Source organism: Mesocricetus auratus, unplaced genomic scaffold (assembly GCF_017639785.1).
Source record: "Mesocricetus auratus isolate SY011 unplaced genomic scaffold, BCM_Maur_2.0 Super-Scaffold_100038, whole genome shotgun sequence".
Taxonomy (NCBI): domain Eukaryota; kingdom Metazoa; phylum Chordata; class Mammalia; order Rodentia; family Cricetidae; genus Mesocricetus; species Mesocricetus auratus.
The window spans coordinates 3,535,468-3,558,583 of record NW_024429216.1 but is presented as its reverse complement, the minus strand read 5'-3'; the positions used below and the strand labels follow the sequence as shown (position 1 = coordinate 3,558,583).

General features: G+C 56.3%; 2 protein-coding genes across 2 annotated transcripts; one reads left to right on the top strand and one right to left on the bottom strand.

Annotated features, from left to right (window-relative positions):
- Window positions 1-2,009: 2,009 nt before the first annotated feature.
- Calm3 (calmodulin 3) lies at window positions 2,010-10,429 on the top strand. Its single transcript, XM_005086423.4, has 6 exons — window positions 2,010-2,154; window positions 6,001-6,031; window positions 8,137-8,280; window positions 8,360-8,466; window positions 8,627-8,762; window positions 8,852-10,429. The coding sequence occupies exons 1-6, from the start codon at window positions 2,152-2,154 to the stop codon at window positions 8,878-8,880; spliced, it is 450 nt and encodes a 149-aa protein (XP_005086480.1). The 5' UTR covers window positions 2,010-2,151; the 3' UTR covers window positions 8,881-10,429.
- A 5,087-nt stretch (window positions 10,430-15,516) lies between these two features.
- On the bottom strand, window positions 15,517-19,964 carry Ptgir (prostaglandin I2 receptor). The gene is made up of 2 exons (XM_005086459.4): window positions 18,804-19,964; window positions 15,517-17,725 (listed from the first exon to the last, which is right to left on the bottom strand). Exons 1-2 carry the CDS (start codon window positions 19,569-19,571, stop codon window positions 17,366-17,368), a joined length of 1,128 nt encoding a protein of 375 aa, XP_005086516.1. The 5' UTR covers window positions 19,572-19,964; the 3' UTR covers window positions 15,517-17,365.
- Window positions 19,965-23,116: the final 3,152 nt, after the last annotated feature.

Genomic DNA, 23,116 nt, shown 5'->3' with positions numbered 1-23,116 from the left:
CACATGTTGAGAACCGCTGTCATTCATATGTAGTAATTCTTGCATTATGGGCTGCAGTTTAAGTCAATGTCAACCAGATCCTTCCTTCTCTCTGTCTCTGCTCTATGTCAGTTTTATTCCCTTCTGCTCTAGACACATTTCTTTCCTAAAATGAGAGCGGATTCGGGAGATGGCCACAGGAGGCATGTACAGAAAGGATGAATTCTCCCACAGCCTCCCCCTTTCTCAAAAGAAAGTTTTCTGACCCCAGAAAGTCCATAGCCGAAAATCCAGGGAAGGGTTCTCATTGGTTCAGTCGATATCCTGTTCTGGATAGGACATCACGATTGGCCTCACTGGATTAACACATCTGTCTCTCAACCAATCACGGTGGCGAGGAGGCAATGTACAAGAGAAGGTCAGCTCTTGCCAGGCGATGGTGGCGCACACCTTTTATCCCAGCACTTGGGAGGTAAGCAGATATGAGTTCGAGGCCAGCCTGGTCTACAGAGTGACTAGGACAGCCAGGGGAAGAGGGAGAAGGAGAGGGAAGGAGGGAGAGTGAGAGAGAGAGAGAGAGAGAGAGAGAGAGAGAGAGAGAGAGAGAGAGAGAGAGAGAGAGAGGGGGAGAGGGAGAGGGAGAGGGAGAGGGAGAGGGAGAGGGAGAGGGAGACAGAGAGAGAGACACACAGAGACACAGAGACACAGAGAGACAGACACAGAGAGAGACAGAGACACAGAGACAGAGACAGAGAGAGACAGACAGACATAGACAGAGAGACAGAGATAGAGAGACACAGACACAGAGAGAGACAGAGACACACAGAGAGAGACAGACAGACAGACACAGAGACAGAGAGAGTCAGAGAGAGAGAATTCAGTTCCTATTCTAAGAGGGAACTGTACAGTAGTTAGTATGCAATACTGTATACTGTGTTATATACAACACAGTAGTCTTAGCTGCCTTTAGTATCAGTTCTTTCTCTTTCCGTGTCTTGAACCCTAGACTAGTGAATCCAGAGGACCAGAGAATGCTTTAGATGTGTGGTGTCCCCAGCCCAGCCAAGCACCACATTCTGCACACAGCAATGCCAAACGTTGTTAAATGAGTGAACGAAAAGCAGGTTCTGCATCCAGAGATTGTTCTGGGTACAGATCCTGGGAGGATCAAGAGTCAAGTGGCTATTCCTACATACTGCTCTAGTGCACGTTTTAAATTCGTATTTGTCTGTTTACATTTACGCAGCGTGCATATTCAGGTCAAAGGACAGCTACTTGTGGGAGTCCGCTTTCCCTTCTACCCCGTGAGTTCCCGGGGTCGAACTCAGGTCGTCGCACTTGAACCATACTGCACGGGTAGACGGTGGAACCTTCAGGAGATGGACGGAACCTATAAGACCTGGCCACTGGGAAGAGCCGGGCCAGGCACGGCTCCCAGACCCCAAGGGCTTGGATTAAACCATATTGTATCTGCTCAAGGGGGGGAGGGAAGAGAGTCCTTCTGCGTTTTTCTCAGGCCCTTTTGCTACTTTCAAGCCACAGAGACAACGTATTTGCGTCTCTAAGACCCACAACGTTCCCGTCTCCGCCTGCACTCAGCCGCACAGCTCGTGCTGTCTCCCCCCCGCCCCCCAGCACACCGCGCAGTGGCTCGCCCCAGTTTGACGCATTGCAGGGAAGGCCGGACCAATCGGAGTTGCGTTCTTATTTCCGCCACGAGGCGGGTCCAATAGCGGCGTGGCTCACAGGGGGACGCGTCACTCTCCACCAGCCCGTGCCCCTCCGCCAAAGAGGAAAGCCGAGTGGATACGAGAGAGGCTGAGAGCGCGCGGGGACCGAAAGTAGTCCTCGCGGCGGGGGGGGGGGGGGGGGCGCGGAGCGCGTGCGCGTTCCCGACGGCCTATTCCCGGGGCTCTGTGAAAGGGGCCGAGAGCGCGGAGGGATCCGGAGGAAGCCGCAGTGCGGCGGGAGCGCGCGGGCCGGGCGAGGCGGGGCCGGGCGAGGCGGGGCGCGCGCGGCTGCCGTTGAGGGACCGTTGGGGCGGGCGGCGGCGGCGGCGGCGCGCGCTGCGGGCAAAGAGTGTGGAGGCGCGGACGCGCGGCGGAGCTCGAGCTGCTGCAGCTGCTGCCGCCGCCAGAGTAACCTCGAGCTCCGGACACCCGGTGCCTCGCCATGGTGAGTGAGGCGGCCGAGGTCGGGGAGGGGACCCCCGAGATGGCGAGCGAACCTTGGGAGGCTGAAGCCGGGCCCCTCCGCATCTCCCAAGCGGCCCTAGGGACTTCTAGAAGCTACTTTATCATCAGGCTGGATTGGTGGGACCCCCGCCCAAGCAGACAGCCTGAGGCTTCAGATGGGGAACACTGCGACACCCCCAACCCCCAAAGCAGCATTCGGACCCATCCCGGGCGATTGGTTTCGGAATCACGTCCTTAGCCAGACCCCCGGGAGGAGAAACTAGGAAACGCCGGCGATGGAGGCTTTGGTTCCTGGAGGGGTGACCGTGGGGTAGCTGAGTGGGAGACGGGGGCCGATCGGTTCCTAGGGGGTGTTCTGCAGAGGAGAGGATAGATGGAGATGGGGTCCGGGGTCACGTCTGCATGCTAGACCCCGGTGGGGGAGGGGTCTCCGAGGACTAGCATTGCGGAGGAGCAGGGTCAGGTGCAGGCTGAGGCAAGGAGGAGCCCCAGGTGGGTGGCAGCAGAGGCTGTGAGATGCTCTTGGAACCGCGGGGACCCAGAGGCAGGACCGCTGGGGGCTGAGGTCTTAGAGATGGTTTTTAAAGGAGTTAGGGATGTGATCGCGGGTAGTGGGGGGGCCGGGGAGCCTTGCGGAGAACTTGGGGGCTAGCTAGGAAGGATTCCGGGGTTAAGGCTGTTTGACTAGGAAGAGAGACTGAAGGGAGGGTTGGTGAGGTGTTTTGTTTGGGTCGGTGAAGGACGAGGTTTCCAAGGTGAGGGATGGGGGAGGGCTTGGGTTTGGGTGGTGGGGCTGAGATTGCACGGGCTCCTGGAGGAGTGGTGGAGGGGACAATGAATGGAAACTGGGGTAGGCCTAGCTGTAGAGGTGGTGTCCCCAGGGACAGGGCCCTACACCAAGGCGGATGATGAGTCTGGGTTGGTAATGGGCTCCAGAGGATCTGAAGGAGGGCCCCTGGGAGAATGGAGCTAGGCCAGGCTCAAGGCACCATGGCGGTGGGAGCAGGTGGGCGGAGTTGCGGGTCCTAATTGCGCACTGTAGCTGCATGGAAATGGGAGTGGGGTCAAAGTTTGGGGTGCTTCAGTCGGGAAGCCTAGCCCCCTCGGTGTCCCTTTGAAGCCAGGAGAACAGGCCTTTTCTCCTCCAGCTCCATGCACCTGCATCCTCCTCCCGGATGACAGGGCAATACGGTACAGTGTGGTGTCCGTGACAGACGCCTAGTCCCTTCCCCTCAGGGTGGGGGCTGCAGGCTTCTCCGGAGAAGACCTCCAAGGGACCCTCTCACCGGTTTGAGGGCTACTTGTTCTTTTAAAGGCCTCTCTCCCGGCTCCTCACAGCTAGATCTTCTAGAGGCAAGACTGCAGACTAATTCTCCCTGGTCCTGCCACCCACAACACCCCCAGCCCCCCCAGGCTCAGCCTGAGAACCGTGTGCACCACCCTCCCTGGCAAAGCTGAGGAGGACATATCTCATACTGCTGACACAGACTCCTCCTGTCACCACCACCTTTCCTGCCCAGCAGCCCCCACCCCCCCACCCCCAAAGGAGGGTCCCAGCTCCGGCCCCTGACCAGTTTTTCTGTTTGTAACCAGCAAGGTATGGGAGGGAAGAGTCCCTGGTAACTGGCCTTGGACTTTGGCCTGAGCTCTGTGGCTCCTCATTGGCCCGGGTGAGAGGCCCTGGCCTTGGTTTCTGAGCTCATTTCAAGCTGTTTTCTGGCACCCGCTGGGGGCTGGGGCAAGACACAAATAATCCCCTGTCCCCTCCCCACCTCAGGCTGCTTTTGCTCGTCCAGCCCCTCTCTGGAGCCTGAGATGAAGGCTCGGGAAATGGAGACAGGCAGGGTTGTTCTGCGGTGAAAGCTAACGATCTGGGCTGGGAAGGGCCTCCAGGAGTAGTCAGCCTTACTTCTTGGGCCATTAGTTTTCCAGGCCAACAGCTCTGCCTTGATATCTGTGGCCTTTCCTGATGGAGCTGGGCTCCCGGATGTCAGGGCCAGTGTCTTGACAGGCCCTCCACAGAGCCAGAGCCACGCCTATTTGCAGCAACCGTGACAGTGCCTCCCTCCCCTGCAGCCTCCAGCTCTGTGGGGAGAAGCGGCACATAGCGGCCTTCAGAACCATCCTTGGCCATTCCGCAGCCTGCATTGGCCTCCTTGTCCCCATTCCCCTTTTAGCCTCACCAGAGGAGAAGAGAACGGGCTCCCGCTCTAGTGCGGTGTGCTGGGAGGGTCCCTGAGTGGGCTGGCTTTCCCAGACTAGCCCCATGAAGAGAATGGAAAGCAGATGGTCTGCATAGCCGTCTCCCCCCTTCCCTCCCCTCCCCTCCCCCAGCACAGCCTGGCCTCGGTAACCAGAAGCCCATTCTCCTCTCACTTCCTGGGAGCAGCCAGCAGCAGTGTCCTCAGGTGTCAGGGCCAAGGGGTAGGCCGGGTGCCTTCTCCCGCCCTTGCCCTCTCAGCCCAGGAGGGCAGTTAGAACGAGGGCTCCTTGGCCCAGGCCCCCAGGTCAGGGTTAGGAAGCCCACCGCCCTGAGTCATTTTTGACAGCTGTGCTGAGGAGTGTCCTTTGCTATCTCTACCTTCTCTTCTCTGCAAGCATCTCCCCTCCGTCCCGTCACGTTGATTCTCCAGAACTTCATGCTTGGGGCTGGGTCTCAAGTTCCTCTCCTCCAGATTAAACAGGACCCCCGATGTGCATCATTTAGGAATGTGGAGGGGAGGGCTGTTGCTTTTAAGGCCCGCTGAGGGTAAAGGGCAGGCGGTGGTTTGTGGCCCCTGCTGGAAGCTCCAGAGCCTTAGTAGACAATTCGCGTCTGCCGTAGTTCACTTCCGTTTCTGGGGCCTGCAAGCCCAGGCCAGGACCCGGCCTTTGTGCCCCTTGCCCTCATGGGAGCACCGGGGACTACAGTGGCCCAGGGATGGTGGAGACTCTTCTTTGGTAGGCTTCATACACCAAAGAGAAAGGTGGCCTTATAACTGTTCAAAGCTGGGGTCCAGCCCCCAGCTCCCTCCTCCCTCTAGGACCTCCGCACCCCAAATGACCCAGAGCTCAGGTGAAGGAGGAGCTGAGCGCTTTGTCCCCTCCACACAACCCTAGATGCGGCAGGGACTGTCTGTCATGGCTGGCCAGGCCTCAGATAGCCTGGACTGGAAAGGGTTAAGAACTGCAGCGCCAAATCAGGAAGGCAGACTTCCTTGCCACCATGGCTGCCACTGCCATCACCCTGCCGCTTGCCCAAAAGTAACGTAACAGAATGGTGCCCTGCACTTGAGCGGGTGCAGCAGACTCACCCCTGACCAGGGTTCTTTCAAGCCTGGAGCAACTTGGAGACACCAGTTAAAAAAAGAGATGTTACCCCTGACAGTCTAGCTGCCTGGGCTTGGTGCCTCAAATAGGTGACGGGGAAACTAGCAAAGATAACCCCAGATAGCTTCCTTCCTCCCTAGTCAAGGACTGACCTGTTGTGCTTTGGAACCTTCTGGAGCACTTGATGAGGCCTCTAGGGCAGCTGTTTCTTGCCTCAGCCTCTGGGGCTCCCAAAGTGAAACCTTGGCACAGCATGTATCCCGTCCAGGTTGGGCTTGGAGCTGCCCCGCTCCTGTCCTGGGGCTGGCGGTTCCTCGGCCTGCCTATGGTTGCAGCCTACCCTGCCACCTGACCTGTGGGTCCTGACTGTCCCAGGCCCTGACTGCCGCACACACATTCTTCCCTCGCCCAGCAGGTGTACCTTAGGAAGCTAGCCTCAGCAGAGGCGGCTGGGCAAGAGGCCACATGCAGGGTGGCTGGGTAGCCCAGTGACTTCCTCTCCTTGCTCGTTTTCTAGGCTGACCAGCTGACCGAAGAACAGATTGCAGGTGAGTGTGCCACTCTCCAAAGCCATCTGACGGAATGTGTGTCCACGTCACCTCATGCCAGGCCTGCGCCTAGAATGTTGGCGTATGTGCAGCAGGACTTAGTGGGTCACTGCCACACCTACCCCACAGCCCTGTGACCAGCCTCTGCCAGGCTGCAGGGGCTGTCTGTCCTCCCCTGACACAGCTCACTGGGGCCCTGGAATGAGCCTCTCCTGTAGGACCCACCCAGCCTGAGGAGGTGTGCCCCTGCCTCCCTTACTGTATCCCGGCCCCTCCTACTTTACCCCAGAAGCCGACGCTGGCCACTCCCACCTCTGCTTGCTCTCCCCAGCCTGTCTTTGGGCAGCTGCCTGCCCTCCGATAGAACGTAGCTTCGCTGACCCCACCCCAAGCAGGCTGCTCCTTTCTCCATCACTCCCAGCCGTGTGGCACAGACCTGGCTGGCGGGCCGGAGATGTTCCGTTTTCTTCTCCTGTTGTCCTAGAGCACAGGACTTGGTTTTGTTGGTTACTGCCATATCCTCAATGCCTGGGGCATAGTAGGCACCCCATAAATTCTTCCTGCATAAATAATAATCACGTACCTCCCGTAAGCTACACAAAACCCCCTAGGCCCCATGCGATTACTTTTGCGACTCTGCCCCCAACCCAAGCCCCTTCCTGCAGGACCAACTGCAGGACCGATGGAGCCCTGTCTGCCCCTCCACAGCCTAAGGCAATTCCTGGGAGAGTAAAGGTCTCTGCCCCCAGCTTTGCTGGCCCCATGACCAGGATGTTGGGCAAGTAGAAACCCACCAAGGAAAGCCAGAAGATTAGACTTACCGGCCGGGCGTTGGTGGCGCACGCCTTTAATCCCAGCACTCGGGAGGCAGAGGCAGGAGGATCTCTGTGAGTTCGAGACCAGGCTGGACTACCAAGCGAGTTCCAGGACAGCCTCCAAAGCCACAGAGAAACCTTGTCTCGAAAAACCAAAAAAAAAAAAAAAAAAAAAAAGATTAGACTTACATTTATTGGTCGTGAGCTCATGACCCAGTCTGTACTGCCTGTCCCGCCACCCCCAGCAGCCAGGCCTCAGCACAGGGAGGTGACAGCATCCCCCAGCAGCCAGGCCTCAGCACAGGGAGGTGACAGCATCCCCCAGCAGCCAGGCCTCAGCACAGGGAGGTGACAGCATCTCCCAGCAGCCAGGCCTCAGCACAGGGAGGTGACAACATCCCCAAGGAGACTTGGACTATTTCCCTAGGGCCCAGAAGCTCAGGTCACAGCTGCCCAACAGTGTGTGTCCCCTCCCACCCTACCTGCCGTCCCCACCTTGGCCCTCTGGTAACATAAGCACACACCTCACTTTTCACCCTGAGGCCATTAGCAAGATGTCCACCACTCCCCTCCACCGCCCCAGCCCACGCCCTCTTGAGAACAGGCTGCCAGGCATCTGTTCTCAGAGGGTTTGAGGGTGGGGAGCTCTGGGTGCCAAAGTGGGCCCGGTGGGAGGGCAGGAGCCACATGCTTCTCCCCTCTCCTGATGCGGGCCCAGCTGCGGCCTTCCCACTCAGCGCCGTACTCCTCATCCTGCTGGCTTGGCAGCCATCCCCTATGCCTGCCATCCCCTCAGCCCCACACACTGCCCATCAGCCAAGCCCTACAGCGGACCACCCCCACCCGTCACCGCCTCCGCAGCCTTGACTCCTCTGGAAGCTGGTAGCACCCACGGCTGGGAACTGGGCTGGCCGTGCTCACCAGAAAGAATCTGATGCCACATTTCCCTTCGAGGTCGGCCAAAGCCTCTGCGGCCTCCCCTTCCCCTCCTATCAGCTGACCTTGGCTAGTGAACTTCAAATGGAGAATTGTTTTGCCTCTTACCCACACCATCACTATGGTCCAGTGCATCATTTGAGAGAGAAGCCAAAGCCAGGGACCAAGAAGTGGAGAACTGTCAGAAGACAGCTGTCAGGCCAGATCACTCGGCTAGATGGGCTGAGGAGACTCAGCTTCTGGTGCTGAGGAAGGGAGAGAGAGAGAAGGCAGAAGGTGCACTGAGGAGAGGGGACCCTGGAAAAGGTGACTCGAGAATCTCGTGACTCCTGGCACATTTCTTTCCTTCCCCAGAGTTCAAGGAAGCCTTCTCCCTCTTCGACAAGGATGGAGATGGCACCATCACCACCAAGGAGCTGGGGACTGTGATGAGGTCGCTGGGCCAGAACCCAACTGAGGCCGAGCTGCAGGACATGATCAACGAGGTGGACGCTGATGGTGAGCTGACAGCAAGGCCACCCGCTCTGCTCCCTCGGGACCTCAGGGCTCTGGGTGACACCTGCCTCCCCCCTTCCAGGGAACGGGACCATTGACTTCCCAGAGTTCCTCACCATGATGGCCAGAAAGATGAAGGATACAGACAGCGAGGAGGAGATCCGAGAGGCCTTCCGTGTCTTTGACAAGGTAAGCGGTCCTCTGCTCAAAGCCCTGTGACGGAGGCCAGACAGCAGAGCCAGAGCCCGCCCTGCACTTCCAGAACCCCTTCGCCCAGCATGTGGGGGAGCCCACTGCAGCTCTCCAAGCAGGGGAACCTGAGTGACAAGCCTTTGTCCCCAAACCCCAGGATGGGAATGGCTATATCAGTGCCGCCGAGCTGCGTCACGTCATGACGAACCTGGGGGAGAAGCTGACAGACGAGGAGGTGGATGAGATGATCCGAGAGGCTGACATTGATGGAGATGGCCAGGTCAACTATGAAGGTGAGCTGTGGTGGGCAGGTCCTGCGCACCCCTGGAGCGGGGAGGGCTGCGGGGCTCAGCGTGTGGTGATCACCTGTCTCTCTCGGCAGAGTTTGTACAGATGATGACTGCGAAGTGAAGGCCCGGGCAGCTGGCCATGCCCGTTCTCCTCATCTCTTCTCTCGCTCTCCTCTCTTCAACACTCCCCTGCGTACCCGGTTCTAGCAAACACCAATTGATTGACTGAGAATCTGATAAAGCAACAAAAGATTTGTCCCAAGCTGCATGACTGCTCTGTCCCCTCCCTCCTGACTGCCCCTCCACACCCCCCATCGCTTCCTCTGGCCCCCCCTCTTCTACTCCCGTTTCCCAGGCCTGATGCATTCTTAAGGTGAACCCCATTGCCCTGGGGAGCCCCTGCCCTCCTCCTCTGGCCCGGATGGCTCTCCTCCGTTTTTGGTTTGTTTCCTTCTGTTTGCCCTTCTTAGGGTGCTGGGGTGGCCACCAGTCCTGTCCCTGCCCAGTGGGGAGGGAGCGAGGCCTTTGCCAAGTGGAGAGGAGCATGCCCTCCGCCACTGTTGCATGCGCCCAGCCCTGTGATTCTGTGTGCAAACCCAACAGCCTGTGGGCGGGGTGCCAAGAGAGGGTGTTCCAGGGCTGAGAGTCGAGGAGGTGTGGCAATGACTGACGTGACCCGGGGCGGGGGGGCAGGAAGGCCTTGGAAGCTAACATGCTGTCATCACTACTGGAGGGGGACGGACAGAGCGGACGGACTGACGGCACTCGGGTCTCGCTGGCGCTGTTCTGAAACCATCTGGCTGGCTTTCTGAGGTCAGGCTGGGGGGGGCTGTCATTGGCCGTGCTGCGGATCACACTGGCCCTCACCCCTCCAGCGAGCGATCTCACGCTGTTCTGTAAATACCTGGTGCTAACATCCCATGCCGCTCCCCCATGGCGCCCCCAGCCACCTGCCCAGTCCAGGGCTGGGCCAAGAAGGATGTGGGGGATGGTCGCTGTGTAATGTGCTGGCGATCTTTTTTTTCTTCCCCTTTATGCCCCTGCAAACTTTGATTTTTGTCCCAAACATGCCGGGCCAACTCTAGGGTGGGGAGAGGGGAGATGAGCCGAGCCCCACCCCACCATGCTCACAAGAACCAACCTGCAATAAACACTTCTGTGGGCCACCACGCAGAGCACGCAGTGGGCACCTCCTGGCCCTCCGTGGTGACTTGGCATCGCTTTCAGCCCGCCTCTGCCCTCGCCCTGCCTGCCCCACTCCCCAGCGGAGAGCATGATCCGCGCCCTCGCTTCCGACTCTAGCCTCTGGGACATACGTCAGTCAACGTGGGCAGTTCAGTCTGGGTTCCTTTCCTTTCTCTGTTCTCATCTGGCCCCCGGGGCGATCACGTTGCTGTTGCTGGGACCTGCCCAGCTTTGAGACTCTCCTCCACCCCTTGGCACCAGCCTTGAGGGAGGGAGGGACAGGGCATAGCGGGAGACCCAGCCAAGAGCTGAGGGTAAGGGCAGGTAGGCGTGAGGCTGTGGACTTTGCGGAATGTTTCAGTTTTGGTTTTTTGTTTTGTTTTGTTTTTCTTGTTTTTTTTTTTTTAACCGGGCAATATTGTGTTCAGTTCAAGCTGTGAAGAAAAATATATATCAATGTTTTCCAATAAAATACAGTGACTACCTGTCTGGACTCTCCATCTGTCCTCAGCCTTCTCTGTGGACAGGTCACCGAGGGCAGGGCACTGCTCTGGCCAGCAGGCTGGGGCTGTGTATGAGGACCGCAAATAAGGCCCACCCAGAGGCACCTGACCAAACGGGAATCTATGACAGGAGAGCAGAGTGGCTGGGTGAAACGGTGACGGGTCCTTCATGGGTGGACCTCACTGGTGGCCTCCCAGAGATGGCACCCAGTTGAGCCCGGGTGGCACAGACAGCATGTGTAATAGCAGGAGTACAGCAGAGAGGACTGAATTTGAGCAGTCGTGACTCACCCTCATACAGGCCAGTCACCCTGAGTTCAAGGCCAGCCTGGGTTTCAGAGAGATCCAGTCTCAAACAAACTAAAAGCTGTAAGAGTTGCAAAGCACAGCTTCTCGCTGACTTCCTGTACTTCCTGAGGCTGTAGAGAAAGCCTCCCAGTCTGCTGGGGCTGCGGCAGAGGGATGTTTGAGACTGGGAGAGCTCCCAGCTGCAGACCCCCCCCACACACACCACTCCTGATTTCAAGGGCTGAACTTTCCATAGAGGCTACTTTGCGGGCCAGAGAGATACATTGTTCAGCAGATAAAAGCCAGACAGCCCAAGTTCAATGCCCAGAAGCCACATAAAAAGCCCAATGCTGGGGCACAAATCTGTAGTCGCAGCACGCCTATAGTGAGATCAGACAGTCCTCTGAGAGACCCTGCTTCAAAGGAGGACAGCATGCACAGTCCTGCACTCCTACAAGACAGATGAGGCCACCTGGGCCACATCCTTCTTAGTGGCACAGTGACTTCTTCCCTGGGCCTCAGTTTACTAAAATGGGAAATGATTCCTGAGATACTAAAAATAACCTCCAGGTTGTGCCACCATGTGTTGGAATCCCCACTCTGCTTGTGGTGGCCATGCCCTGGCTTAGGAGCTGTAGGCTTTGTTTTTTCCAGACAGGAGGCCTGAGGTAAAGCCTGCCACTTCTTGGAAGTGGTGGTGCTGCGGAGTCAAGCTTTCCCCTCTCCTCCCTGTGTTTCCAGATGCGAAGCTCTTAGCCGCAGCATCCCCCGCCCCCCACCGCCACTGTGAAGCCTTACTGGTTGCTTGGGAAGACTTATTACTCGCAGACAGGCCACATTATTAAATAACCACCACACTGCTCCTTCTCGACTTGTACAAACCAAAGAATACAGGCACCACACCCAGGGTGAACAGTGATGAGGCCCGGCAGCTGCAGCAAAGGCCAAGAAAACGCTGTGGGAGACTCATGTCCAGGTCAGGCCCCAAGGTCTATGCCTGGCCTGAGACAGGAGGAGCCAAAGAGGTGCCAGGCGGGTCCCCTCACTTCCCGGAGAGTGGAGGGGCAGCTCATGGAGCAAACTGAAGCCACTTTTTTTTTAATTTTATGAGCATTGATCGGTGTTTTGCCTGCATGTATGTCTGTATAAGGATGTCAGATCCTTTGGAATTGGAGTTACAGTTGGGAGCCGCCATTCGGGTGCTGGGAATTGAACCCTGGTCCTCTGGAAGAACAGTGGATGTTAACCCCTGAGCCATCTCTCCAGCCCTCAACTGAAGCCACTTCTAAGTGTCATTCTCAGTGTGACCAGCAGGTGGAGCCATGAGGACAGAAGGCCTGCTGCTCAGGGCCTAGGGACTGAGTCCTGTGACAGTGTCGTGTTGTTAACGCTTTATTACAATTTAGCTTGTGTAGCAACCTAGGAAGCCCTGAGCCACCACTATCTGAAGTGCAGTGCAGTTGGGAGCTGGCCTTGGAGGGAAGTACTCGCCTTTGCTAGGATCTCTCTCTGACCTCACCAGGTTCCCTCTCAGCAAGCTGGCCCTGCACCCCAGTATGACTCCTGATGTTCCTGATGTGTGTGTACTCTCCTCTCAATACAACCATAACCGCAAGCTGCTAATGACTTGGTGGCGTCCTTCTTCACAGCCTCCTCTCCATCCACCAGGTGCCTAGAAAGTTCTAACTTTTGCTCTATGGGACCTTTAGTCATTTCCTCCATAGGTTCTGGGGCGTTGTGTGGAATTACTCCGTGTTGTGTTTAACCTTGGTTTTCAGTGCTGGGGATGGAACCCATGGTCATGAGCATGGAAAACAAGCACCTCCCTCTGAGCCATGTCCCAGAACTTAGCGGTTTGTTAATTTTTTAAATTATGTATTTATTGTGGTTTTTGTTGTTGTCATTTTCTTTTGAGACAGGGTTTCACTGTCCTTGAACTCACTCTGTAGATCAGGCTGGCCTCAAACTTATGAAGATCTGCCCGCCTCTCTCCTCCCCGAGTGCTGGGATTAAAGACATGTGCCACCGCTGCCTGACTACATCTTATTTTCTTTCATTTGATTTGGCTTGGCTTGAGAGAGGGCCTCATGTAGCTTAGGCTAGCCTGGAACTTGCTGTGCAACTGAAGATGACCTTGAACTCCTGATGCGCCTGCCTCCACCTTGAGTGCTGGGATTACAAATCTGCACCACCACATCCAGCTTCGGATGGTGCTGGAGATGAGGGCTGGGAGCACACTAAGCCACGCCTCCCCCCTGCCTTTGACTTTCTAGAGGCAGGGTCTTGCTGTGTAAGGTTAGGCTCCAACTCCAAGCAATCCTGCCTCGGCCTTTCAAGAGCAGAAATGAGAGGTGTTTGTCACGAGTCCAGCTTTTATGTGTGTGTCAGTTAGTGCTAGGGAGAAAAGAAATAAGAGGGCTGGCGAGGGGGTTCAGCAGATAAAAGTGCTTGTCGCTAAGCCTGAAGCCTAAGTTCAATTCCCGGAACCAACCAATGCTTGGTTGCAAGAAAACTTGCTCCTGAGCGGGGTGTTGGTGGTGCACGCCTTTAGTCCCAGCACTCGGGAGGCAGAGGCAAGTGGATCTCTGGGTTCGAGGCCAGCCTGGTCTACAGAGGGAATTCCAGGACAGCCTCCAAAACAATACAGAGAAACCCTGTCTCAAAAAAACCAAAAAAAAGGAAAAAAAAAAAAAGAAAAATTAAACTGGCTCCTGGAAGTTGTCTTCTGACCTCCGTGTGAGCACCACAGCAGGTGCCCACATGTGTGCGTATACACACACACACACACACACACAGTGAGTGTAAAAGATTTGTAAAGAAATGACTAGAGAAGCTTTTAGATAATGAAGTCAGAAGGCATGGAGGTTGGAAGGGGTTAAGTGGGAAGAGGGCTTCAGCAGAGTGGGGGAGTGAATGACTGGTTCGGGGGTGAATGGGCTGCAGCACATTGTTCACATGTATGAGATGGCAACGGATCCCCCGCCCCCCCAACAGGTGCCTGGGATTTTTCTCCCCATACATCCACGCCCCGTGTTTTACCTGTTCACGGCGCAACTTGTAACTCCGTGTTTGAGATGCTTCCTGTTACACATGCTGATGTGATTATGCGATTGTATTCCCACTGGACCGTAAGCACAGAAGGGCCGAGGCTGTGTTCTTTTTGCTCCATCAGACACTGAGCAGCCTCTGGCTCACCGAGGGCTCAAGGGAAAGGATGATGAATTAGAAACACATGAGAGGCCTGAGAAACGGGTGAGGCGTTGGACCTCAGAGTAAGAACTTAAGACAACAGGAACTCACCGAGCGTTGGTGGCGCACGCCTTTAATCCCAGCACTTGGGAGGCAGAGGCAGGCGGATTTCTGTGAATTCGAGGCCAGCCTGGTCTCCAGAGTGAGTTCCAGGACAGCCTCCAAAGCAATACAGAGAAACCCTGTCTCGAAAAACCAAAAAAAAAAAGACAACAGGAACTCTTGCCTGCCACTCCACTGGATCGCTTCCTGAATCCTTACCCCAGTGCAGCCACGCCCCCAAGAAGCCCTCGGTGGGGGCACCTATGCCCTCACCAAGCCCTGCCCCCTTGAACACCCGACTGCCTTCCCCGCTGAACAGTGAGCCCCAGGAAAGTAGAAACGGCTATGTCTGTCGCTGGCATGCCCCAGGGACTAGCCAAGATGGATGAGAGGGTAGACATAGGTGTATTCTGGCAGGCTGCTGCCAGGGAAACTGAAAGGGATCAGGATGAGGTGGAGTGTAAATATGACCTTTGTCCCATTTTCTAGGGTGCTGGGGTTGACACCTGAGGCTCACACTTGGGAAATGCAGGTTCCACCCCTGAGCAGGATAGCCCCTGCCTCCGCCCTGGAACTGAAGATTGAATATCAAGCCCAGGGTCCCAACTAGGCAAGCGATGACCGCTGAACCACATTTTATTAGGCCCCAGCTGGCCTTACATGCTCCATTGCTGGGGATAGACCTGGACCTCCTAACCAGCCTCCTTCCTCTACTTGGCAAAGCAGAGACGACAGGTGTGTGCCACCACTCTCTGCCCCTTTGTTGTTGGACAGCGCCTTCCTGTGCAGTCTAGATTAGCCTGGCTCTCTCCAGCACTGAGACTAGAGCTGTAAGCCTCTGTGCCCAGCCGACCTGTTTGTTTTGTTTTATTCAAGAGAAGACGGGTTTCTCTGTGTAACAGCCCTGGCTGTCCTGGAACTCACTCTGTAGTCCAGGCTGGCCTCAAACTCACTGAGATCCACCTGTTTCTGCCTCCCAAATTCTGGGATTAAGGGCATGCGCCACCACCACTACCGACCAGCTGACTTTTTATTAATAATTTCAACTAATATACTGTTATTCTGATGGGATGAATATGAAGCTAGGCATGGTGACTACACCTGTAATCCCAGCCTAGGGAGGTAGAAGGATCAGGAATCCAAGGTTGTCCTCTGCTGCATGGCAGGTTCCAGACTAGCCTGGACTCCGCGAGACCTTGTCTGAAAATTTTAAAAGTGTTCTGGAATGATGGTTCAGTGAGTAAAAGCTCTGGTAGAACAATCATGAGGTCCAGATCCCAGCACCCATAAAGCAAGCTGGATATCCCAAAGCACCTGTAACTCCAGCCCCAAGGAATCCAATGCCCTCTTCTGGCTTCTGGATATGCAAAAATGTATAAATACGCATTTGATGTGTGGGCATGTGCTCTCACCTGCACACACACACACACACACACACACACACACACACACACAGTCTTCTAAGAAAACACAAAAGTTTCTAGATGTCATTATTTTTCAGTATTACATTTTATTGTGTTAAAATACCCGTAAATAAAAATTATCATTTTAATCATTTATCATTCACAGTCAATTATAGATTCATCCATATTTAGGCCATTTACGATGTCAGCAATTGTTGATATATTGTACCTTCCAGTACCTACAGACTGGTCATCTCAGCCTGGTTTTTGTTTGTTTGGTTGGTTGGCTGGTTGGTTGGTTTTTTGAGACAGAGTTTCTCCGTGGCTTTGGGGGCTGTCCTGGAACTCACTCTTGTAGACCAGGCTGGCCTCGAACTCACAGAGATCCGCCTGCCTCTGCCTCCCGAGTGCTGGGATTAAAGGCGTGCGCCACCACCGCCCGGCTTGCCCAGCTTGTTTTCTGACTCTGTTGTTATTTGGTTTTGGAGACCCAGTCTTGAATACCTGAGGCTGACCTTGAACAATCTATGTAGTACCTGAAGGTGACCGTGAACTCCGACACTCCTGCCTGAGTACAGGCATGCTGGGATTGCATACCCGGCTTACCTCAGCCTCTTTTCACCTCTCCTGATACTCTTTGCTCTTCCTGAATGTGATCAAAAATATATGTATTAGAGGGAAAAAAGTCAAAACAAATCCTTCGTTTTCCAACTGTGCTTACCCCCCATAACAGTATCGACAGCAACTTCCTTCCAGGTCCCGAGCGAGTTGCTCTTTTTTTGGGGGGGAAGGTCGTTCATCCTCACTGAACCCCTGTCAGTTAATAGTGGAAAGGAAACTGAGGTTCAGAGAGGCCATGAGAGAACCATAGACACAGACGACTCCACATTTTGTCTGTGGGACCGAGGCTGGGGACGTGGCCTCTCGGCCCTGGTCCCACCACCTCTGGAATGACTCCATTAATATGCTGTGAGGCAGATGGAGAGGGAGGGTCAATGACCAAAGTAGCTGAGAAATGGGAACCAGGGCGGTAACGAGGAGCATTTCTGTTTGCCCTCTCTGCCCTCGCCCAGCCCTCCAGCTGACTCACTTCCCTTCATGCCAGTCAGCTCCTTCCCAAGCACCCTGGTGTCTTTGCTTGGAGGCCCCGGGGAGTCAACGCTTGCTTGCTGACTTCAGGGTCCCATAGGAGTTTGTTGAATGGATGAGTAAAATCTTTGTGGATGTTCCGAAGACGGTGAATTGAGGTCCAGTTCTAAGAGGAGACAGTTGTTTGTCCCAGGATGGGGAGACAGGCTTGGGACATGCACCCTCCCCCCAAGTTAGCACAGCACAGTTCTCCCAAGTTGTGGTGTTTTTTAGGCTATTTCTGTGCCGGACGCGTGTCCAGTAATGTCACCTACAGCGCAATGGCCTTGTCTTCTTCCCACTTCCTTTTGGGGTTCAGGGCCCCCAAGTCAGATAGGGGATGGGAAATGCGGGAGGGCAGGAACATTTCCGAGAGAGGTTGCTGGAATGGCTTGGGAGAGGGCATGGTTGTGTGTTCCCTGGGGACCTGGGGTGGACATCCAGGGTTAAGCCCCCTTGGAGGAAGTAGAGAGCAGTCTAAACCAGAGTCCACAGAAGCTGCTGGACATGTTTCTGCTCCCTAAATATTTAGACAGCGAGATAAATGGGGGATCTCAGGGACAGAGCAGCCCAACCAGGCCCTGGCTATTTTGAGAGAATCCCTCTCAAGAGCCACAGAACATGCGCCCTCCATCCCTCACCATCTTCCCAGGGTCACCAGCCACCATCCCCGTGGAGGAAAACAGCAGCAGACACTCCCAGACTTTCGGGGTCAAATATGTGGCCATCATGGGTTGAGTCCCTGATCTTCTGGCTTCTGGTCCTGCGACACCGTCGCCCACAAGGGCATGCAGGACCAGCTCAGATGTCAGCAGAGGGAGCAAGCAACCATGGCCTCTCTTTTGGATGGCACCGCAGTCAACGGCGCCACCTGCCCGGTGCCCCAGGATGTCAAGGGCACCCAGTTCCCTTCCTTAGCTTGGAGAGCAATGGGAGCCAGTGGGTCTCTTCTCCCCGATGCAGGCCGGGAAAGGGGTGTCTGTAAGTCCCCGTGGACAGAGCCAGCACACAAGCAACACAACCAGAGCTTGAGGCGCTGGAAGACAGCCTTGCGGAAAAGGATGAAGACCCAGGGGTCCAGGATGGGATTGAAGGCATTGAAGCGGAAGGCGAGGAGGTCCCCCATCTCACTGCTGTCCGGGGCAACGGCCTGGGTGAAGCCTCGGATCTGAGGGGCAGGGCAGATGCATCACGGGTTTGTCCTCCCCATCCTGGGACCCCACCTCCCACCTCTTGCCCGCAGGAATGAGGAGCTGCGTGGCGTGTTGGAGGGGAAGGAAGCGAGATAAGATGAAGAAAGAGGTAGACTGAGTTGCTAGCGTGTGCATGCATCCGGAGATCAGAGGACAGAAAAGCCCCTAGGAAACAGCTAACAGCGGGCAGAAGGAAGACGGGGCAAAGGGTACCCAGCTAGCAGACCCACCCATTGCGGCTGAGGCGACCTTCCCCAAGCCCCACAGATGCCTAAGGGCTCCCAAAGCCTCCCGTGGAGCCACCTGTGGGGGTGGGGTTGGCAGTCGCTGCTAACCCCCCAAAGTTTAAACACCCCAAATCCATCCCGACCCAGATCCCGATCGGGCCCAGCCCCGGTGTGGAGGTGTGCCTGGAGGGTGTCACCCCCACCGGGGGAGGGGCAGGGTGGGTCCCTGTGGGAAGCAGTGAGGGACTGACAGGCTGGGTGGGGCAGGCGAGGGTGGGGTCTGGGCTCAGGGAGTGGGACCTTGCGGCTGTGATTGTGTGAGCGAGCCAGGAGGGAGACTCGGTTTGCGAGTGTGATCTCAGAGCAACAAGCACCATCTATCACCCTTTTGTAAAAGAGGGTGACAGGACAGGACCGTGGTGTCATTTCCTGCCCGGCGCTTCTGAAATAATTGTGTAAGGTCAATTTGAAATTTATCTGAAGAGGCATTTGGGAGCCACTCAGGAGGGTTGTTTCGGCAGAAAGCAAACGTTCATGAACTGTGTGGATCCTGTTATCGACACAGTGATGTGTTTGATTGGGAAGCAGGGCTGACGGGACAACTAAGGGCTGGGGGGTGGCTGAGGGCAGTGCGTGTTAGTGGAGCAAAAGAAAATGGAGAGACTTCTTAGGGTAGTCAGGAGCTATTGGATGCTACACAAAGTCACCACCTCACCCCTTTGAGCCTCAGTTTCCACATCTGCCAAATGGGCATGACAGATGAAGAGCAGAGCTGGGTGCTGCCCTCTGCCCCTCCCCCTGCACCTCAGTTCCAAGAGACACTCACCGTGAGCGGCAGGGAGCACACAGCCATGATACCTGTCATGAGAGCCAGCAGAATCAGGTGGTCAACTTCGTCCTCCCGAGCCCGAGAGGTCGGCACCAGGGAGCCATGGTGGCGTCTCTGTTGGCGGTACATGTGGCAGAGGCTGAGGGTGACGGAGCCGTTGCAGAAGAAGATGGACGTCACCAGCAGGGCCACGAGACTGGCGTAGGCCAGGGAGAAGGCGCAGCCGCCAGGCTGGGCGGACCGCATCCGGATGAAGCACCAGCTCCCAGGACAGTACTGCTGATGCTCGCCCAGGCCCATCAGGGGCAGAGAGCAGAAGAGGCAACAGAAGGCGTAGATGGCAGGCAGGGCCAAGCGGGCGCAGCGGGGCGCGTCCAGCTGGGCGTACAGGTAGGGGTGACTGAGTGCCAGGCATCGCTCCACAGCCATGGCGAAGAGGATGAGCGTGGAGGCCAGGCCAAAGAAGGTCATGGCAAAGGCGAAAGTGTCGCACAGCGCCGACCCGCCGTGGGCCAGCCCCAGCAGGGAGCTGTTCCGAGCGTAGGCCACGAACACCGCGGGGCTCAAGAAGCACGTGCCCAGGAGGTCTGTCACGGCCAGCCCGGTGACCAGCACTGCAAAGGCCGATGGGTGTGACTTCCTCCTCGCACCCAGGATGCCCAGCGCCAGCCCGTTGCCCACCACGCCGGCCACGAACATCAGCGTGCTGGTGGCAGGCCCTACCGAGTCTCGCACGTAGGTGAGGTTCCTGCAAGAATCTGCCATGCCCTGCCACTCTCCGACACCCTCAGTGACAGGGCTCCCAGGGGCGGCAGGAGCGGGGGTGGCACCAGGATGTCCACCGCCGCGGGTCACGGTCGGTCGTCACAGCAGCCAGGGTCTGCCGGCTGGTCCACGGTCTCCAGAGCGCTTTTCCCTCTCTCGTTTTCTTGTGTCTGGCACTTCTCTGTCAGTTCTTCCTTCTCCTGGTGTCCCTTTTGCTTGTCCCCTTGTCCCCACTGTCCCCGTCCCTCCCTCTGCAGTTCTCTGCCCACTCCTTTACGCCTCTGCTTCCCGGGACCCTTCGGCACCCCTCTGCCTTCTCTCTCTGTGGCTCCTGTCCCTCAGTCTCCTGTCTGCGGGGCTGTGTAGGTCTCTCTCAGCTTCTCCCTCCCAGGGCCCGCCCTCCCTCCTGCTGCCCCAGCTTTTTTCATTTCCTCTCCGCCCCGCCCTCCTCCCCCTGTGCTGGTCTCCAGAGGTCCCTTGGGCTCCCTGCCTGCTTTCCCTGGCTTGTACCCCATCCCTTGCTTTGAACACCCAACCCTTGCCTCTGCCTTTCCCCCCGTCCCCTCCTCACGCAGTTCCCCAACACAGTCACCTGCTGCTGCCACCCCACGCTCAGCCTCTGCTGTTTTCACACCATCTCTCTCTCTCTCTCTCTCTCTCTCTCTCTCTCTCTCTCTATATATATATATATATATATATATATATATATATATATATATATATTTGTGTTTCTTTCTGTGTGTCTCTGTCTCTGTCTCTAAGTCCCTGTTCGTGTCGGCCAGGTTGAGAGCCCCCCACCATGGAAGTCCGACAGGCCCTAGTGCTGAGCGGTTCTCCAGCTTGACTGTGCACAGCCTGAATTGTCTGTGAATGGCCCGTGAGAGCTATTCTGGGCTTCAGGCCCTGGGGTTAGAGCCCGGCCCTGGGATTGAGAAATGATCAGGAAATTCCTCCATGATGTAGTGTTTTCCAGACTTCACAGAGAGCCCTGGTCCCTGGACGCAATTCACTCCTTCCAGGAGTTGATGAAGGAGGCGGTCTGGCCAGACCTCTTCCCTGGGTCCCTAGCTTAGGATCCCCGAGTCCTGTGTCGGAACACACAGTCCACGCATGCTGTCCAGCTTGCAGGACACCCACCATTTGGTGACCCACCGTTAAAGGCTGACCTCTTGCTTCTCAACATAGCACTTCCAGGCCCCAGGCCAAGGGCTGATGACATTGCCCTCCGACAATAACACTTTGACGACGGAAGGCCATCCCAGGCTCCAGCGATGCTCCCACACACAAGGCTGCCCTCACCCTCCCTGAACATTAACCGATTCCATCTCCCTCAGGCCAGTGTGTCAGCCCAGATGTCAGCCCGTGCCCGGGCAGTCTTCTCACTGACACCGCGATTCCTGTCATCTCACGGCTGAGGAGGCCACAGGGACCTTGGAGACCCACAGTCACCCTTTGTGGCTTTTTTTTTTTTTTGAGACAGAATTTCTCTATGTAGCCTTTATTGTTCTGGAACTGGCTTTGTAGACCAGGCTAACCTCGAACTCTCAGAAATTCTCTCGTCTCAGTCCCCAGCACGGTAGCATTAAAATTCTGTGCCCCACCCACGAAGTGTGACACCCTTGTTTTTCAGGGAGACGGTTTTAGTGAAGAGGTGCGTGATGGTCCCCGGCAAGGGCAGAAGGTAGGTTTAGTCCAGTCTCCTCCACCAGGGTCGTGGCTGAGTGTGGCCGCTGCTGTCTGCCCTCTGTGTTCCCACCCCCATGACCGCACATTCCTATCACCCATGGCCAGATGCCACCCAGCTGGCATCCCTAGTTTCCGACAGGATGGATCCCCAGCCCCAGTCGCTCTGGGGATCCCCAAAGGACCCCCCAGTTCTGCTCTGGGAGGGTGGAGAGCCTGAAGGGGTCAGGCAGGAGGCCATGTGGTCCCTGTCATAGTCTCTGGCTCCCAGGAAGACCAGAGGGAACTCAGGAAGTCATATCATATTAATGAAGGATGGTGCCTGGCAGGCTTGGCGTCCAGTCTTGGCATCAGGGGAGTTTCTAGGAGGAGGTGGGACCTCCATTTCCCAGAGCTCTCTTCTGCTGATTTCCTGTCCCCATCACCATCACTTAGCGTTCGGGAAGTCCCCTGGCCGCTATGCGCAGGGACCTCGGACAAGCCCCTGCACCCTCCTAGGCCATGATTTCCGGTGTTAATGGGAGCCATGCCCCTGTGGGTGCTGCCGCCCTGCCCCTGGGTGGGAAGTGGATCTCGCAGGGCGTGGTGCTATGCACCCCTGCTCCTAGGTATGGGAACCAGGATCAGAAGAGTTCAAGGTCATCTTAGCAACACAGAGCATCCCAGGGCAGCCCGGGCTACACAAGACTCTGTCCCAAAAGGTCAGAGAACAAAAAGAAGCAGGTAGGGGTTGGCAGTGACCACAGGTCTCTCCTGATGAGACCTACGCCATGGCTCTATGGTGGCAGCTGTCTTCGTGTGAGGGGTGGGCCATCTGCACCCTCACAGGTTTCCTCAGAATGGAGCCGTGAGGTGGGGGGGGGCTGCCCTGGGAGGTGACTCAGCAGATTGCTTTCAGCCCACCACGGGCAGGAGGACTCAACCACCCCAGGGGACCCCAAGGCTCTTCAGAAGAGGAAGGACAGGCCAGACACCACAGAGGTTGGGGACTGACTCAGGCAGTTCCCAGAGGTGAGGGCAATGGGGATCAGAGAGAGGAGGATGGGAGCTGGGAGCTTGGTATGCGAGACTGCAAGTTAAGGGGTGTGTGTGTGTGTGTGTGTGTGTGTGTGTGTGAACACTGGTGAGAGAGAGAGAGAGAGGGAGGGAGAGAGAGGAGAGAGAGGGAGGGAGAGAGAGAGACAGAGAGAGAGAGAGGGAGAGAGAGAGGGGGGAGAGAGGAGAGAGAGGGAGAGAGAGAGAGAGACAGAGAGAGGAGAGAGAGAGACAGAGAGAGAGAGGGAGAGAGAGAGAGGGGGAGAGAGGAGAGAGAGAGACAGAGAGAGGAGAGAGAGAGAGGAGAGAGAGAGAGAGGGAGAGAGAGGGAGAGGGAGAGAGAGAGAGAGAGAGAGAGGAGAGAGAGGGAGAGAGAGAGAGAGAGAGAGGAGAGAGAGGGAGAGAGAGGGAGAGAGGAGAGAGAGGGAGAGGGAGAGAGAGAGAGAGAGAGGGAGAGAGAGAGAGAGAGAGGGAGAGACAGACAGAGAGAGAGAGACAGAGAGAGAGAGGGAGGGAGGAGAGAGAGAGGAGAGAGAGAGAGGGAGAGACAGAGAGACAGAGACAGAGAGAGACAGAGAGAGACAGAGAGAGAGGAGAGAGAGAGAGAGAGAGAGGAGAGAGAGGGAGAGAGGAGAGAGAGAGAGAGGAGAGAGAGAGAGGACACTGTAAGCGTCTATGGGTGTCTTCTCTAGCTCCTCATTGGCCAGGTCCTTAGCTGCCTACATTGTGTGAGGTGCTGTAGAGCGAGCACAGAAGACTCACAGGTTTGGGTGTGCACAGGTATGATTGCCCCCAAAGATAGGTGTGTTCATTTTATGTGTATGACT